This window comes from Pleurodeles waltl, chromosome 8 (assembly GCF_031143425.1).
Source record: "Pleurodeles waltl isolate 20211129_DDA chromosome 8, aPleWal1.hap1.20221129, whole genome shotgun sequence".
Classification (NCBI taxonomy): domain Eukaryota; kingdom Metazoa; phylum Chordata; class Amphibia; order Caudata; family Salamandridae; genus Pleurodeles; species Pleurodeles waltl.
The window spans coordinates 19559109-19579142 of NC_090447.1; the positions used below are offsets into that span (position 1 = coordinate 19559109).

The following is a 20034-nucleotide window of genomic DNA, read 5'->3' on the forward strand; positions in this document are numbered from 1 at the left end:
TATTTGCGACTCGCACCGCGATGCAGAATTGCTTTGTGACCGCGGTCGCACAGCAATTCACAGTTACCCCCAGTGTCACACTGGTGGTAACCCATTCGCAAAAGGGAAGGGGTCCCTATGGGAACCCTTTCCTTTGTGAATGTCGCTAGCAATGTTTTTTCAGAGCAGGCAGTGGTCCAATGGTCAGTGGAGGTGTCTCGCCACAGATACCTGTGAGGTATCTCAACACAGGCACTCATGTGGTTTCTCAATGTAGGCACTATGAGGTAACTCACCGCAGATAATCGTGAGGTATCTCACTGTAGATACCCATGAGGTATTTCACCACAGATGCCTGTGAGGTATTTTACAAATATACTGTTGAGGTGTCTCACAGCAGATAGCCGTGAGGCATCTCACTGTAGATCCCTGTGAGGTGTCTCATCACAGATACCTGTGAGGTATCTCACCTCAGGCACTCTTGAGGTTTGTCAATGTAGGCAGCATGAGGTATATCACGGCAGATAATCGTGAGGTATCTCACTGTAGATACCCATGAGGTATCTCATCACAGATACCCATGAAGTATCTCTCCATACCTTAACACAGACACCTATGTGCTATCTCACCACAAGTACCATTGAGGTATCTTGACTCATGTACCCATGAGGTGTCCCACCACACCCCAGATTCCCATGAGGTATCTCACTGCTGATGCAACTTTAATAAATAGAGATAATGACAACCACAGAAATGCAGGTATTCATTGTAGGAGGTCCTTTGTAGATCTTTAGTAGATGAGTTTGGCGTGTGTCGATCCCTAGTTTGCATCTCTGATGTATGTAAGTATAGATGACGTAAATCACCTCCATCTGACCAGGACTATGCTATGAATATTTTGAGTGAATGCATAATTCCTTTCACTTAGTATCCTCATTCTTGTGTTAAATTTCTTCTTTCTTAAAACATCCCCCAACACTCTCAGAAATACTCAATAATCATTGATTTAACATTTCCTGTCATCCCAATCCATTTTGTCATCATCAGCTGCAGTTTGTTTCACAAATTGTTTACATTTTTTCTATTGCCTTTATTCAATTCTGAGATGAATGTGGTCAGTGCATCTAGTTTCTTCATAAAACTATGGTGGCTTTCTACTCATATGTAAGGTAGGCCTGGGTGGAATTTCAATCACGCCAGAGTAATTTGGGTAGTTCTGCGTTACTCTTTGACACAGGATTACTGATAATTATGTGGTTAATCTTCCTGGCATAATCATGATTAAATTGGGGAAAAAATTAAAACGCTAGAGCACATTTAGTAAGTGGCCGCTTGAAGCCTCCATTTATGTTCTGCTGCTGGTACTGAACCTTTGCTCTCAACTTTGGCCTTAACGTTGTGAGAAACCTCTGTCCCAGCAACATCGTAAGGTTCTTCATAGGACCTCCTCAATTTGTACCTTCAAATATTGAATTTGAAAGAACAAGAAGAGAGATTTTGACCATCCAGCAGGTGTGATAACCGCTATGGGGCCAGTAACCACCCCAACCCCAAGTTGACATACTCAGATGGCTGGTAACAATTGGTCGCCTCGTGTGAGGAGAAGTGTGTTGACCCTTTTCAGGGAAAATTGTCAGAAGTTTGTTGTGTCTCTGACATGAAAGGGTTTTTCCTTCAGCGCAGTTAGAAGCTACTATCAGATTTTTATATTTTTTCAAATGTTTCCCTCTGCTTCATTTATCATGCCACAGTGAGATCTCAATCTTGTGCTGACCTTTATGATGCATGAGCCCTTCAGGAAGCTCCATAGATGGATTGTTTGGTGTCTTACTCTGAAAACTATGTTACCCAATGAAATTCCTTCTGACAACATATTAGTGGGCTTCAGACTTTGTTGGTTCAACCTCCATATATGACCATTCTCCTCAGAACAAATTTGTTCTATGAACATAGCCATCCTTTCTTCTGAAATGCATGTCACTTTTCAATGTGGACAGTCTGTTGAACTACCTGCATTCTCAACCACACCCATCCAAGGAGAATTAAAGATTCCACCAACTGGATCCACTCTGGGCCGTTAGCTTCTCTAGCGGCAGGAATAATGAGACTACATTGAAGACCAGCAGTTTATTAGTTTCACTGTAGAAAAGATGTGAAAGGCAGTCAAAACAATAATATCCCCTGTGCTGTCCTATTTAAGGGGTCTCCAACCTTTTCTATAGTGAAAGCTACTTATCAGTGAAAATCATTGTGAGCTATGAATGCTATGCCGTTCGTGCATTGTTACCACAAACCCACACGTCCATCTTTGTTGACTTTAAGCCTAATGTCCATAGAGCTAGATCCAATGGTTTAAATAAAATACTTTGACTAGGGGCACTATGACAGGACTGCTATGTGTGTCAGTGAGAGTGCGGTCTTTGGGTATGTATGCACATGTTTGCATATGAATGGGATAAATGTGTATGGATGACTGACAGCCTGTGCAATATTTCCTTGTGACACGGGACATACCAAGGTGCATGCCATATAAACACCACATACAAACATAACTACAAGGCATGAAACAACTTGGGGTTAAATTATTTCTATTGTCTTTCTGTTTCAGAAATGTTGTTGAGTACCTTGTTAATGTACTGTTTAGGCCTTGATTACATAGACTAACAGATAACACACACTGTGCCTTATGCTTCAGATTTTACATCCGGAATTACCGTGCAGTGCTGGCCATGGTTTTTGCAATAGACATGATTAACCGGACCCCTGAGTTACTACACAACATTACCTTGGGCTTCAGGATCTTCGATTCCTGCATGTCTGAGATGAGAGCCATCCAGGCGACCTTGGAGCTTCTCTCAGGAAAGAAGGGGCCAATTCCTGGATATAGATGTCCCACACATCCACCACTGGCTGGAATAATCGGAGAAACTATGTCGTACTTAAGTGTCCCAATGGCCAGGATAATGGGTGTCCTTCACTATCCACAGGTAAACAGTAGTACAATGTCATTCTACGTACTAATCAAACCAGCATGCTACACATGCTCTGGAATTCTCCATCATTCAGGTGCCCTAAATATGATATGGATCTGAAAATGGTAGCATGGTTAGACCCAGGTGTCTTCAGTTCACAAACACCAATGCTTCCTAAACTTATTAGAACTGTGACCCATTTTTTAGAAGAAAAAACGTTTATGACCCCCCTAGCTTTATTGCACGAGGTGGTGCGATTTGTTAATGTAACTAACACTTTGTGTGGTAGTGCACTGTCATTTGCAGACAGCTTATTTTCCATTGAAATGGCCACTGATTGTGTACAGACATCCAGTTTTAATGACAAAACTAATGGCACACAAATGAGAATGGGTTTCAGTGAATATTTTTCATTTGTGTATCATCAAGTAAAGTATCTTATTAAAATCGTTCATCACACTTCAGAATTCAAAAACATGCTTTCCTAAATGCTAAAGGTGTACAGTTCATTTACAGGTATTTACATTTTGTTGTGTGTTTAAAAAAATGGCATCCTAGAGCCTTTCTTTTCACACTCCTTGTACTCCAGCAAAATTGTCACATAATTCATTTGACCTTTCCTTCTCCGACTGCAAAGTGGGAGGAGTTTGGAAACACCAACACTCATGATAAAAGAATAAGCAGCAATTTGCCAGAACCTTTAGCCCAACATTTGACCTCTGTCTTTGCAGTGCAACAGATGTGACAAAATTAATGTAGACTCTAATGGCATCTTTAAATATTGTTTGGACTTTCACAATCCACCAAAAATCACCACAAATCTGCTTGTGGGCCACAGTTTGGGAAACACTGACGTACACACCCAGATCACAATGTTGAAGATAATGCTAACCATAGAGGAGAATGTACGAGTGGAATTTCTTCCACAATGTTAAAATAATATTAAACGGGCACATGCTTCTCTGTCATGAGGTCACGAAGCAAAACAATTCACTGACACGATTTGTGGCCCGCCAGGACTTAGCTTGCGGGCAATCCCTCTATTTGTTTTATACATCCATATTCAACCATGCTCCCAGGTACCATTTTCTAAGTCTCTGAGATTCAATGACAATAGAAGGGACTAAATATCTCTAACTATCCTATTTTTTTATGTTACTCCTGCTTCTGTCACTCAGTCTTATTCTCTGTTTAGTTCTCTCTGTCTTCTTTTTCACTCTCTCCAATACTTTCTGTTACTCAAGCTCTCTATTTATGCTCTCTCATTTATTCACTTTTTTTCTGCCTGTTTCCTTTCCCTCTCTCATTCTCTCACTCTTTCTCCTCTCGCATACTCCATCCCCCCTTCATGTTATTACATAACTCACTTTACGCCCTACAGGCTCATAAAACAGGCCTTCGTCTCTGAGGTCTCCTATAAAAGACTATCAAGTTAAGGCCCCAGATCTACTGCAAATCCTGCAGTCATAATCTGTGTTTTATATTTCAGTTCATACACAGGGCCAGACAGGTGTTATAAACCTGGAAGTAAGACATTTTGACGATCACTTTTTAACCTCATTAGATCTTTAAAGCTTTCTTCTGAAGCAATGTCAGAAATGGATGTGCTTATTCTAATCTCAAGTCTATTGCTTACATTTCAGTATAATGTCCATGGCACACAGACACATTATTAACAGATGGCCCAATTTACAAACAACATTTTGCAATACTTACAGCAGTACTACAGTAGTACTACCTAATTACTACAAAGCATGATTCACAAACCTACATGTGTAAATCTCGACCTGCACCACTCTTTTCTTTACTTTGTGGAGATCCTCAAACATGTAAGTTTACTATTTACTAGTAAATGCTGATGGGTGCAGGGGGAGAGGGTGGATAAATAGGCTAACTACCACTAAGTGGGAGGGGTTTAGAGAGGACTAACAAGGAGTTTAGGAAGGGTTAGGTAGGTGTTTAGGGAGGAATATGAACCTACCCACAAAAGAGTAAACCTAGTGCTGTTCACAAAGTGCATTTCTAAAGTTACGACAGTTAAAAAGGACTAATAACAGCATTAACCATACTTCATCTCAAAGCCAGAGTAAGTCCAGCATCACTCGTGTCCAACCACTGGTACTGCAACGCCTTCCGATAGAAAATAATGGAGGTAGGATTTTAAGATAAAACCCCATAGGAAATAATGCTAAATTAAACTATTTGAATGAGCTATAAATATAAATGTATTCATTTTATTGTATAAATATTAGTCTAAAAATAACATGCATTTACTTTAAATTGTTAATTAGAAATGAAAGTAACATCATTTTTATTAAACTATATTAAAATTACTTTTAAAAATTCTATCCACCACTTTTAATCTTTTTTACTAAACAGTAAAAAGTATACTTTGTTTCATCTCTTGGTTTGATTTTTGTTTAATGAAACTGTGAGAAATCAATTCTAATTTAATAGAATATATATTCGCATTAATTACATTTTAAACTAAAGTTAAGTTATTAGTTCTGTAGCATGTTTTATTTTATCCTACATTTAAAATAAATGTATACAATTAATTTAAAATAATAATTAATGTAAAGTATTTTTACCTATGTATTTTTTTAAGTTTAATAAATGTTTTTACTTTTCCCTATACTTTACCATATATATATAACCACCATTGGAAATGAGGTATCCCTTTAGTAAAGTTGGGGAAAAGTGGAATTACTTGATGAAACTTGGAAAAAAGTAGTAAAAGTAATATTTTAATAATTTAAATATGTTTTAAATTATTCTTTTTTTAATTTATAAAAAAAAAAAATCCCACCGAAAGTAAAATGCTTATATTTATTTATTATGTATTAGAAATAAAAAATTGCTTTGTGGAGAATTAATTTAGAATAATATCATTATTTTTTTAAGTTTAAGTTTCATTTGTTTTTAAATACAAAAGGTTATCAACAATCATACAGTAATAATTATTATGTAATTAGATTTACATTGTTAGCATTACATTATTTTTATCTATATAGTTAAAAGGCCAAATTTAATTAAATTAATTTACCATAATTTCCTATTGCCATACATAACCTTCAGTGTGCTAGTGCCAGACTTTTCTCCAATATGCCAGTGACTGCATTTTGCGTTGGATGCTTGTATAAGCAATGACCAACTGCAGGCTTGCAACCTTAACTCCGCAGTACTACTCACTCTCATTCTTATTCATCATTTTCTCTCACTCTTGCAATCACACTTGCTGTCACTCATTCTCACTTACATTTATTGACACTCACTTTTACTCACACACACACACACAGACTCACACACACTAATACATACACAAGAGCTCTAACAAACAAAAACTTGCACGCTTGCTACAACTTTTAAAAGCATTTCATTTGACTTACCTCAGCTGCCAGCAAAGGCACCATCTCGTCTCCTGGTGCTTCATTTTTATTACTCATAGGGCTTGTTAGGGGCTTTAGGGGCAAGCCAGTAGTTACAGCTCTGACACTTTGTGACCCCTATGTTTACAGGAGTAAATGTAGTTTAGAAAAATATATATTGGCAATGTAGTCAGTGCAAACCCCGATTTGGGAAAGCGCATCTCTAGACAAATAGTGCCTTGAGCATTTTCTCTCCAAAGGATGAAATAAACTTAGGGGCATATTTATGAGCCTCTAGCGCCACTGGAGTGCCACTTTTTGTGACGCTCTGGTGGCGCAATGCCCTGCGCTGTATTTACAAGGTGGCGTTAAGCCACTTTTTGTGGCTTAACGCCACTTTTATAAATACGACCCCTTCACACGCAGCCCTTTGCGTGGAAGGGGCGTGCTATGGGTGTTACTGTGGGTGTGTTACAGCAACACCCCTTACATTTTGACACTGCCTCAGATTTACAAGTTTGCAAGGATGATAGTGCAAGAATGCCGGCGTTGGCGCTGGCAGCTAAATTTAGCGCCAATGCAGGGGACAACACAGCGCATCCTTGCATTGTGAAAATGATGGAGCGCGGCGCTGCCAATTTTGGAGCAGCGTCGCACTCCGTCATTTTCCTTTAAATATGGGCCTTAAACTGATGGAGGACACAGAGCTGCAACAAGTCATACTGCCCAATAACAATTTAGATTTTTGGCAAGAAAATCTATGAAGTAACTCTCAATGCAGAATTATTCATTATTTGTTTGCACTAGCAAAGCAAAGCTCTCTGGAGAGGTCACAATATGCCATTCTTGACACAACATAAAACCGCTGTTAAAAACAACTAAAATGGATGACAAGTTTTGAGCTTGATTTTCAATGTTAAATTAGTATTGTCAGTGACAATGCAGGAGAAATGTAAAAAGCAAATCTCTGTAGTGTAATATAGAAAGAGTGCAGCAGTTCATTAGGAAAGGAAATACTCTTAACTATGTAATATCCAATTGCAGAAGTATTCAGTATCGGTTGTCATTGAGGCTGATTTTACACTCAACTGGGCTATTTTGAAGGTCAGACAAATACATTCCTTCAAACTTACCTTTTAAATAGGATTAAACATTTGACTTTTTGGGGCAAACTATAACTGGAATGGTTGCAAGCGATTGTTGCTTGCTCGCACTCCCTTGCAACCTGTTTTAAATACCTGCATTCATCGTCAGAGTACGTTCCTCCTCATACCAGTTGAAACTGGAAACAGATAAGTACTGGTGCAATCGCTGTGCTGTCCACTGTGCTCAGGATACTGGGAGCTGGGGCATCTGCAGTCTGACTGCAAAACTCATGCTGATGAGTGCGTAGGTGCCAATGCTCACTTTACTGCTTGCAGCTGTGCTAGTTATTAATCATGCCTTCCCCTACTCCTCACAGGGTGAGATGGGGTCAATGAGGCTAGAACTCCTCACCCTACCCTGTGAGAAGCTGTCACAGTGATTGACATGCAGCCTGGGCATTACCATCCTTAGAGCCTCATTTTTACGGTTGGGGGACCGCCATGTTGGCGGTGGCCTTCAGAACGTCATTGGTAAGGCGGATGTGACCGCCGTATTACGAGTTTGGTGGTCATACCAACAAAAGGCCAGCAGCAGTCTGCCGGCACTGCCAAGCAGCACAAACCACCATGGTGCAGAGGAAGCACATACGGGCCGGCGGAGACAGTGTTTCCGCAGGACTCAATATGAGGTTGCACACAGCCAGTGTGACCGTGGCAGTCCAATCACCACATATCAGAAGGCGGAAACGGACAGTAGAAAGGGAGGCACTCACCTGCAGGGAGCCTTACACGTCTGAGGCCACCATGAAACCATTCACAAACATCACTCTGCAGCCGCTGATCATCGGAAGACATCAAAATCAATGACGTTGTGGACACAAACAACTGTAAGTACACACACCTACCTGCATCACCAACCATAAAAACAGCTTGTAGAGCTGGCAACCACATCATGGGGAGGCACACCAGGGGCAGCAGGTACGCATCGCAAACAATACATACTCACAAACAGACATCAACACAGACACAATATGAACACTTTGGCCAACACACTCACACTGCACAAAGCCACACAGCTCTGTCACAGGGAGACTGAAACTGTAAACTTCGTACTTGTACAGCACACTACTCACCCGTTAGGGTCTCAAGGCTCTGTACGCATACCACTGTGGAACCCCTCCTGTCTTTTCCCCTGCGAGGTGCCCACTCCTGGGCAACCTCCAAGGTGAAGCCAGGCATCCCAGCACTGTTGGGGCTGTTGTGGAGATTAAGCAAGCTATTGCCCAGAGTTACAGAGTGGGACCTATGAATTAGATTAGGCACTGATGGGAGATATATCAGGTCTGAGGAAATTGAGCCCAAGACCCACCAAGGTGGGAATTGAACCCTGGTCCCGGGACAGATTTCAGCATCAGGGTCTGCCGCTCTAACCATTGAGCCACACTTCTCCACTGAAGGCTACATAACATTGTCACATGCATCAACAACACACCTACAACCATATACAAATACAACTCACACACTCACATTCCACACTGGCCAGGGACTGTCCTCACATACACAAACACCACCATCAGTAAACAACCCACCAATAGACACACACATCACAGCACAATTGAAGCACAATGGCATGTACAAAACATAGAGACACAAATAGACCAAGAACAACATGACAACTATGCCTATGCAGTTGGGATGGAGCCATCGGAGTCACCCAGGGAAGGGGACTGCACTGGGATAAATAACACTTTGAACAGGCCCCTAAACAACATGTTCACAGGAAATGGCCCAACACGGGTCTCAGAGACAAACAGTACTAAAACCAATAGTCATGTACATCTGTGCAGTAGGAAAGGGCAAGTTACCAATCAGATACAATTCCTACTGAATGGGACATACCTCTACAGGTGCTAGCTGCAGGGTACACAAATCGAAATGGACAAATCCACAGGCAAATGCAAACACAGCTAGCACAATTTAACACAATCCACATCTGCACAAACAAAACTCAAGATGACACACATCATATGTATAAACAAGCCATATCAGGGCGACAAGTCTAACACCATACCTACACACATTGGACAACACAAAAAAATAGCATACAAAGTAGTACACAATGCCATGATACCACCATTGCATTTACACACACACATACCTATGTACATAACATACACCCTTCTCTTGGGGGACAACATCACTGCTCACAAACTCACGTACTGCAAACAACAGCACATGGAGCAGCAACCAGGCCCAAACACACACAACTGGAGGCACAGAACCAAAGTTACTCAGAAACAATATCAAACTAGAAAAGGAGGTGAAGGACAAATGTATATCCAATGTATATCCAAAGAAAACAACTGTTTGGGTTTAACAATGAGAACAATATCAATCTCCGAAGGTCATTGGCCAGCCCAAACTTGACTCCCAACTGCCATATAACCTCCACAGGAAGGATTTTCGTGGGTGGGAGAGATCAGCTTTGGGAGGGGGGTTTGGTTTTGGGAGGGGTGATCTTCTTGGGAGGGGTGGGCTTCTTCTTCGGGGGAGAGGTGTGGGTACTTGTAGGGGGTCTGAGGAGGCCTTGGAGGTGGAAAGGGACAGCCTGGGAGCTTGGTGGGGTCCTTCTGAGTCTGGGATGGGGTGGGGAACAGGGCAAAGGTTAAGGTCAAACATCCAAAGTTTTTTGGACAGACGGGGACAGTAAAGAGAAGGAGGTTGGGATTTGGAGGTTGAGGGAGTGGTTGTCTGATGTGTAGGTGTGAATGTTGTGGGTTCGTGCTTATGGGAGGTATGCTTATGTGTGGTGGGTGTCTGTTGGGTGGGTGAGTGAGCATGCATGTATGTTTCTAGGGCCTGGGGTGCTGGAGGTGCTAGGGATGCTGGGGTGGGTGAGTGTCTGTTGGGGTGGTGACTGTAGGTATGGCGTATGTGGTGAATGTACGTGGGTCTGTAGTTATGGTGTCTACAGGTGTGCTTGTGGTGGATGTCTGGGGGTCTGCTGGGGTAGTGTCTGCAGGTAGAATGGGTTTGGTGGCTGTGTCAGTGACTGTTTTGGTGGTGTCTGTAGGTATGCTGGATGTCGTGTGTGTGGTGGTGGGGGCGTCAGGTCAAGTTGTGAGTGTTGCTGTGTCTGTGGGTGGATGTTGTTTGTGTTGGTGCCGGTGTGTCTTGTGGTGCTTGTGTTTGTGTGTGCTCTGTCTGCTGAGGTGAATATCTGTGGATCTCTTGAAATACTTTGGGTAGGTAGGGGAAGGAGGGATTTGGACTGGGTAGAGGTAGATGGATGGGGGACGGAAGACGCGGGGTGACTGGCTGCATCAGTAAGGAGGCCAGAACCTGGAAAGATCTCTGAGGGCCAGCTGTTGCACCATGAAGGCCTTCCAGGAATGCATTAGTCTGGTGTAGCTGACATGACAATCCACGGAGGGCATTCACAAAGGCTGTCAGACCCACAGAGATACTTCTCAGGAGGTCAAAAGCTTCCTCACTAAGGGCAGTAGGGGCAACAGGGGCTGGGCCAGAGGTACCTGTGGCAAAGAAGACACCCACCCTCTTGGGGGAGTGGGCACGGCCAACAGGGTGGGGAGCAACAAGGAGGGAGGTGATAGAATGTGGGTTGCAGACAAGGATGGTACTGGAGGATTTCCCGTTGGGTCCACCACCACTGGGGAGTGGTGACTGGAGGAAGAAATCTGAGGATGTTGGTGATCTCCCAGTCTCCCCATGGCAGTCCCCTCACCCTCCAGGCCACTGGGTCCCTCTGTGTCTGTGGTGTCTTGGCCCAAGATCACAGGCCAGATGCTTCCCCACTTGGCTCAGCCCTGTCTCCTTCGCTTGAATGTGCTGCAAAAAGAATGAAAAATAAGGTCATAATGTGTCCGTTATAACACTTCAATCACAACTCTGATTGACATACAATTCCCACATGTCAAGTAGGCCCCACCAAAAACGTACACCTACGTGGCACATGCATGTGTTAAAACATATGCATTAATGCCATCTGGATTTACTAAAGTTGCCCACAGGAAAATCAGGGTCTCACACATCTACAATTACATGGCTGAATTCTAACCTCTCTAACCGTTAAGCTGTGCCACATGTAGCAGAACTAAATTACGTTTTGGTAAATATTAGTATCCCATTGTAAAGTCCATTCCCACAGTTCACACACAAGGTCTTGCACAGATTTATTTGGCATATACATAATGGACTAACAATTAGAATTGATGCCATGAAATCCTGGTATCCAAAGTGCAATATCCTGGAGTAGGTGACATTGAATTACCCAAGTCACACTGTAAGCATGTCTACAATGTACACTTCAACAAATGACAACTGTCCCAATAGAGGGAAAGAGTAGTAACAATGTTACTCAGACGTCAGGTTCAATATGTCAGGGAGAGATGTCTCCTGAATACACAAAACAGTGAATCACTAAGCCCCAGGATAGTGACCAACTAATATCTAACACCCATTACAATGGCATTATCTTGGTGTATTTGTAGTAACCATGTGTCCTTTGCATGTTGGAGAGACACAGAACTTCCAATGACTTATAGAAGGACCTCAATGTGTTGTCCAATGAGAAGCAACATCACTATCCACATCTTGGACATGCCAACCCTGGTGTCTGTCTGTGGATGAATGCCTGTACCCAAACACATGTAATGTCAATATAACTGCAAGTCACTCAATGACACATGCCAGCAGGCACGCCACAACCCTTAACCATTACACATGTGCAGTGCACTTTTACTCATGAATCCACATCAAGGGCATAGATAAACACAGAATGGTTCCACAATTTGGGCCTAACTGTCATGTCCCTCATTGCTACTGCAGTTCTACATGCCAAATGACATATTATGACGTATGAATGTATCTGTCAGACAATAAACAATGATGACACACTCCTGTCTGTGGCACACCATGAAATGTACCACAGTTTTAACTGTACCATTCCACAAACACTTTTCCATGCACATACAGGGAGTGCAGAATTATTAGGCAAGTTGTATTTTTGAGGATTAATTTTATTATTGAACAACAACCATGTTCTCAATGAACCCAAAAAACTCATTAATATCAAAGCTAAATATTTTTGGAAGTAGTTTTTAGTTTGTTTTTAGTTTTAGCTATGTTAGGGGGATATCTGTGTGTGCAGGTGACTATTACTGTGCATAATTATTAGGCAACTTAACAAAAAACAAATATATACCCATTTCAATTATTTATTATTACCAGTGAAACCAATATAACATCTCAACATTCACAAATATACATTTCTGACATTCAAAAACAAAACAAAAACAAATCAGTGACCAATATAGCCACCTTTCTTTGCAAGGACACTCAAAAGCCTGCCATCCATGGATTCTGTCAGTGTTTTGATCTGTTCACCATCAACATTGCGTGCAGCAGCAACCACAGCCTCCCAGACACTGTTCAGAGAGGTGTACTGTTTTCCTTCCTTGTAAATCTCACATTTGATGATGGACCACAGGTTCTCAATGGGGTTCAGATCAGGTGAACAAGGAGGCCATGTCATTAGATTTCCTTCTTTTATACCCTTTCTTGCCAGCCACACTGTGGAGTACTTGGACGCGTGTGATGGAGCATTGCCCTGCATGAAAATCATGTTTTTCCTGAAGGATGCAGACTTCTTCCTGTACCACTGCTTGAAGAAGGTGTCTTCCAGGAACTGGCAGTAGGACTGGGAGTTGAGCTTGACTCCATCCTCAACCCGAAAAGGCCCCACAAGCTCATCTTTGATGATACCAGCCCAAACCAGTACTCCACCTCCACCTTGCTGGCGTCTGAGTCGGACTGGAGCTCTCTGCCCTTTACCAATCCAGCCACGGGCCCATCCATCTGGCCCATCAAGACTCACTCTCATTTCATCAGTCCATAAAACCTTTGAAAAATCAGTCTTGAGATATTTCTTGGCCCAGTCTTGACGTTTCAGCTTGTGTGTCTTGTTCAGTGGTGGTCGTCTTTCAGCCTTTCTTACCTTGGCCATGTCTCTGAGTATTGCACACCTTGTGCTTTTGGGCACTCCAGTGATGTTGCAGCTCTGACATATGGGCAAACTGGTGGCAAGTGGCATCGTGGCAGCTGCACGCTTGACTTTTCTCAGTTCATGGGCAGTTATTTTGCGCCTTGGTTTTTCCACACGCTTCTTGCGACCCTGTTGACTATTTTGAATGAAACGCTTGATTGTTCGATGATCACGCTTCAGAAGCTTTGCAATTTTAAGAGTGCTGCATCCCTCTGCAAGATATCTCACTATTTTGGACTTTTCTGAGCCTGTCAAGTCCTTCTTTTGACCCATTTTGCCAAAGGAAAGGAAGTTGCCTAATAATTATGCACACCTGATATAGGGTGTTGATGTCATTAGACCACACCCCTTCTCATTACAGAGATGCACATCACCTAATATGCTTAATTGGTAGTAGGCTTTCGAGCCTATACAGCTTGGAGTAAGACAACATGCATAAAGAGGATGATGTGGTCAAAATACTCATTTGCCTAATAATTCTGCACTCCCTGTATATGTGAGAGAATACAGACACCATCCCATCAGCACGGGTAGAACATGCATGAAATTGAAGATTAAGAATGTTTTCTAAAGAGAAAATGACACATGCTGACATATAGATAGAAGGAAGGTGTGCAGCAGTCATGGGACATAAATCAGGTCAATTACCCACTTACAAAGGGAAAGTAGATTGCTACATCTGCAAACAATTATCCATGTAAGCCACGTCACTTGTATGATGAACACCTATACATCTCAAACTGCAGTGAGGCACCAGCACCCATCATATACTGAAGATAACTAGCTTATGGGTAGCAGATGTCTATATACACATATACCCAGGCACATGGTAGAGGACAGTGATCCATAACCTACTTCCCTTTGGCCTGTAACATTTAGGAGTAGTGATCTGTAGGTTAATAATTACACTCACTACAGCAAGAAACAGTACATGAATGAGCAAGTGGTTTGAGGATTCCCCCCAGTCTTGTCATAGGTCCCAGGTCCAAAAGGCAAGGCACATCAGTTTGATGCATATGACATGTCAACACAAACAATCTCCTATCTAATGTGTGACACATGGCTCATCCCTAATTGTCTTGGGGAGCAGTCAGTACCTCATGCAATCACTTGGCACAGGCAGGTATTTGTCATGTACTCACTCCCTTTTGGCAGCTGTGCTGCACGCAAACGCCCATCAAGCACCGGGTAGGCCACCAGCAGAATGCGGGCCACTAGGAGGGGGTCATTGTCCCTCGGGCACTCTTCCCACATTGGGAGGACAGCCCAAGCTGGGCCTTTGCAATCTTCCAGGTCCAGCGTCTCAAGTCTTCCTACGTCTTGCACAGTGGCCGCTCCGCTGGCTGTGGACCTCCAGGGTCTGACTCCTGAAAAGTTACCAGACAGACAGGCAGAGAGGGTACACCAGTTGGAGTTAGAGATGCTTAGGATAAAAATGTAGAGGGCAATGGAGGAGAGGAGGATGGCCATAGAAGAAAAGAAGATGCTCCTGGCTCATGAGCTTAGTTTGAGGGAATTAGATCAGAGGAGCCAGTCTAGTAGAGATGGTGGCATCAGTACCAAGGCGCAGCCTGAGAGGAGGGTGCACATTCCTAAAGATATAGTGAAGGATTATAAGAGGGAGGATGACATATACCTGTGGTTTAAGAGGTGTGAGTCTGCTCTCCACATGAATCTGGTCCCTGAAGCACATGGGGGGTGGGCCTGTGGAAGCACTTTGAGGTAGAGGGGAGGTATACTCTGACATCCTTAGGGGATCCTCAGGGGCTTACTTACTCTATCATAAAGAACGCCCTACTGACCTGGTATGGTAGCATCCCTGAACAGTATAAGGACAAGTTTAGGTCCTGCGAAATGAAGGAATTCCAAACATGATTGGAATGTGTTGACTCTGTTTGCCGGTCATTGGATGGTTGGGTGAAGGGCAGTAAGGTTTTGAGGGGCTATACAATTTGATTGCTTGGGAATATTTGTATAGTCTTTATTTTCCAGAGCTGCGCCATCACCTGATTGACAGCAAACTGACTGATCCCAGGAAGCTTGCACAGGAAGCAGATGATTGGGAGAGCACCAGGGTTCAGAATAGGTATGGAGGAGACCACACCAAGGGTGGACAGGGTCCCTCTCAGAAGAATAAGGGGGTAAAGGTAATCAGGGGGAGTCTATAAAGGGCCCCAACCTAGTACCCAGGGTAAGGACTCCCAGCCCCCAGCTGAAAAGAAGCCTTGGTTTTCCAAAGGGAAACCTGCAGAGGGAAGTTCCCGCAAATGTTATGCATGTGACCATGTGAGTCATGTGAGCGGGGACCCCAAATGTCCCAAGTGGACACCCGCACCCAGTAGTGCTCAGTCACAGGGTTTGGCCAGTGTAGCGCTTGGCGAGGAGTTAGTTCCGGGTGGGTGAAAGCCAGATGAGATGACCCTTGTCATGCTAGGGCACAGTGAGGTGGTCCAGGGAACCATTGTGCCTAAAACACAGGCAGTGGGTGGCCATAAATGGACAGAGGGTGGAGGCTCTGAGAGACACAGAAGCTAGTGTGATTACTGTGAGAAGTTACGTGGTGTCTGAAGAGCCGATGGATCCCCATTTACTTCACCAAGTAGTTGCAGTAGACAACTCAGTTCGTTTGTGCAGAGTAGTGCAGGTTCCATTTGAATGAGGGGGGGCCTCAGGTGCCTTGAGAGTAGCAGTGAGTCCAACCATGCCTGTAGATTGTCTGGTTTGCAATGACCTGGAGGATTCCCCTTGAAAGGAGGTGGAACACAGGTCTCACTTGGAGAAGTTGGGTCCGCCTGGCTGTGTTTGTGTGCCCACCTGGTCGATGGCAGCCCGTCAGGGTGATCAGGAGACCTTGGAGCCTGAAAGAGTGCCCCAAGTGTCTGACAGAAAGAGGATGGGTAAGGGGCATGGGAAACCCGCTTCAGACGTTCTCACGCATGGTCCAGGAGGAGGCTGAACCTGAGGGGGATGCCCTGGAGCCCACAAGGGAACAATGGGCTGAACTGGAGGAGGTCCCTGAGCTGACTCAGTGGCAGCAGTAAGGGGACCCACCAGGGAGGCATTCCATGAGGCACAGAAGACATGCCCTACTCTGGAGGGTTTGTGGCAGCAGGCTGCAGACCAGGAGTCTGGCATGGAGTATGGATTAGACTTGATCTACTGGGAGGATGGCCTCCTATATAGTGAGCCTAAGGTTGCTGAACCTGGGTCAGCCTGTATGCTGATGATACCCCAGTGCTTCAGAGCCTTCCTACTGGGTCTGGCTCATGATGTGCCTTTGGCTGGTTATTTGGGGCAAAAAAAGACCTTTGAATGGTTTGTCACACACTTCTAATGGCCCCAAAATGCACAGGCACTCAGATGCACACTGTGGGTCTTGCCAAACTTGTCAGATAAGTGGCAAACATAGGGGGAAAATGCAAGTCTCCCTTCCAACCTTTTCCTGTGGTCAGCACCCCCTTTGAAGGGGTTTGTATTGACATTGTGGGGTTTATGGAGCCCAAGACAGCCATGGGTGACAGGTTTATCCTGGTCTTGCTGGACCATGCCACCAGGGACCCAGAAGCCATTCCTTTGAGGTCAATCACCTCCCATGTGGTGGGACGTGCTTTGATGGGGTTTTTACCTGCATGGGGTTCCCCAAGGAGGTGGTATCAACTTATATGAAGTCTCTGTGGAAGGAGTGGGAGTGACATATAATTAAGTAACGGTTTGGTTGTGAGATTTAACCACACTTTGAAAGTCATGATCATGGGCCTGTCAAAGCCCTTGAGACATAAGTGGGACATCCTCTTGCTATGCCTTCTGTTCGCCTACAGGGAGGATCCTCAAAAGGGTCTTGGATTTAGTCCCTTTGAGTTACTGTATGGCCACCCTGTCAGGGGACCTTTGAGTCTGGTTAGAGAAGGCTTGGAGAAAGCCTCCAGTAAGCCCCCCCAGATGTATTCAGTTTGATGCTGGCTTTTAGCAACCAGACAGTTCGCTTCAGGAAGCTCGCCCAAGGGAACCTGGAAGCAAGCCAGGAAAATATGAAGCACTGGTATGACCAGAATGTCACTCTGGTTGATTTCCAAACTGGACAAAAAGTTTGGGTGATGACCGCAGTGGAGCCTAGGGCTCTCCAAGATAAGTGGACTAGGCCCTTTGATATAGTGGAGCGCAAGAGTGAATTCACCTATCTGGTGAACTCGCGGACTCCAGGAACCCTTTGAGGGTCCTACATGTGAACCGCCTCAAGCCCCATTTTGAGGGGATAGAGCTAACAATGCTCTTGGCAACAGATGATGGGGTGGAGGAAGAGAATGAGCCTCTTCCTGACCTCCTGTCTGCCAAAGAGAAGAATGGGTCAGTGGAGGGTGTGGAGGGTGTGAACATCTTCCCCTCCCTGACACCAGAGGGCCTGTCGCCAAGTGTTGGGATAGTTTGCCCTTCTATTTTCCTTGATCCCCGGGGTCACTCATCTGTGTAGACATGATGTGGACACTGGGGACAGTCCTCCTGTTAAACATAGGGTTTACAGAGTGACCAACAAGGTTAGGGCCAACATAAAGGATGAGGTATCCAAAATGTTAGACCTTAGGGTTTTTGAGCTTTCCAGTAGCCCAGGTTCTGTTTGGATTACCAGGTACTCACTGCGGTCATAAAGACTGACGGGCACCCCACCCACTGAGCTGATGAGCTCATTGATCAGTTAGGGGCTGTCAAATATCTAAGTACTTTTGATTTGACCTCTGGATATTGGCAGATTTCTCTGAGTGAAGGGGCTAAGGAGAGGTCTGTATTTTCCACCCCAGATGGGCGCTACCAATTTAGGGTGATGTCCTTTGGGTTGACGAATGCCCCTGCCACATTTCAGAGGTTGGTCAACCAGGTGTTTGCTGGGCTGGATGATTTCAGTGCAGCCCACCTGGAAGACATTGCTGTGTTCTGCTCCCCTTGGGAAGGACACTTTCAGCACCTCTTCAAAGTGAACTTAGGTGGAGTGCAATTGAGCGTGAAGCTTGGTTGTGGTCTGGGCACTGAAGAAGCTGAGCCTACTTGTTTGGGACTCACTTCCGGGTTCACACAGACCACAGGTCCCTCAGGTGGTTAATGCAGATGAGGGGTGAGAACCCAAACTGTTGAGGTGGTCTATCTCCCTACAGGGAATGGACTTTATGGTGGAACACCACCCTGGAACAGAACACGCCAATGCTGATGGTATGTCCAGAACCTTCCACCTTAGAGAAGAGAACTCCCATGAGGTTGGGCAGTTCTCCCCATTTTTAGCTGGGGGGACATGTATTAGACCTGGCATCCTTGGCGTGGACTCTCCTGTCTTTGTGCCTCTGCTGCTCATGTCCTGGCTGTGTGCTGGACTCTGTTTTTGCTGTTTCTGGCACTCTGGGCACTTTACCACTGCTGACCAGTGCTAAAGTGCAAGTGTTCCCTGTGTAAAGTATATGGGTAATTGGCTTTTCCCTGATTGACATATTTGATTTACTAGTAAATCCCTAGTAAAGTGCACTAGAGGTGCCTAGGGCCTGTAAATTAAATACTACTAGTGGGCCTGCAGCACTGATTGTGCCACCCACACTAGTAGCCCTGTAAACATGACTCAGACCTGCCACTGCAGTGTCTGTGTGTGCAGTTTTAAACTGCCAATTCGATTTGGCAAGTGTACCCACTTTCCAGGCCTAAACTTCCTCCTCCTGTTATTACTAAACTTGTTTTTGTCGGCCTTAGTACTCTGTACACTTTATTGCTCGTAAAGTGTTTGTTCGTTCTCCTTTAAACATGGTGAAATTTGCTTATACCCAATTGGTGCATTTAATTTACCTGTAAGTCCCTAGTAAAGTGGTACTACATATACCCCGGGCCTGTCAATTAAATGCTACTAGTGGGCCTGCAGCACTTCCTGAGCCACCCTATTTAGTAGCATTTTAAAACTGGCGCAGCTGTTGCAGCCTGTGTGTGCAGTCTTACACTCTCATTTCAAGCTGGCAAAATAACCTTTTTGTCGGGCCTAAACTTGCATTTTTGATACATGTAGGTCACCCCTGTGATAGGTCTTAAACATCCCATAGGCCAGGTTGCTGTGTAATGTTTAGACAGACACTTTTATCCTTTACATGTCCTGGTAGTTTAGAACACTTAAGTTTGTTTTTCCACTACTGATAGGTCTGCCTTTCCCATAGGATAGCATTGGATTACCCGATTACATTTACTAAGTCATAATTTTCAATTGGGAGCATTTAGGAAAGTCACATTTATCCTTTAAGGAGTTGTAATTGAAAACCTTCTCTATTGGTAAAGATGAATATAAAGTCACAGTTCCGAAAATGTCCCTTTTAAAAAGTTGGTATTTTCTTGTCCTTACCATTTGGTGCCTGCAGCCTGTATCTGACGTAACATGCTTTACTATAAAGGGAGTCTCTATGACACACTCTTCTAAGAATGAAAACATTTAAAGAAAAAACATTATTTGCTACTGGAACAATCTGTTTCCCAGTACACCCAAAACAACTTCACAGAATATTATAAAAACAGCAAGAAGGCACATTTTAAATAGTGAAAACAAAATGGAC

At 44.0% G+C, this 20034-nt stretch overlaps 1 protein-coding gene across 1 annotated transcript in view; it reads left to right on the top strand.

Annotated features, from left to right (window-relative positions):
* LOC138249311 (vomeronasal type-2 receptor 26-like) overlaps positions 1 to 20034 on the top strand; it is a 133540-nt gene that overhangs the window by 16565 nt on the left and 96941 nt on the right. Inside the window, exon 4 of the mRNA XM_069203269.1 lies at positions 2675 to 2966. Coding sequence (XP_069059370.1) covers positions 2675 to 2966 — 292 coding nt within the window. The remainder of the gene's footprint in view (positions 1 to 2674; positions 2967 to 20034) is intronic.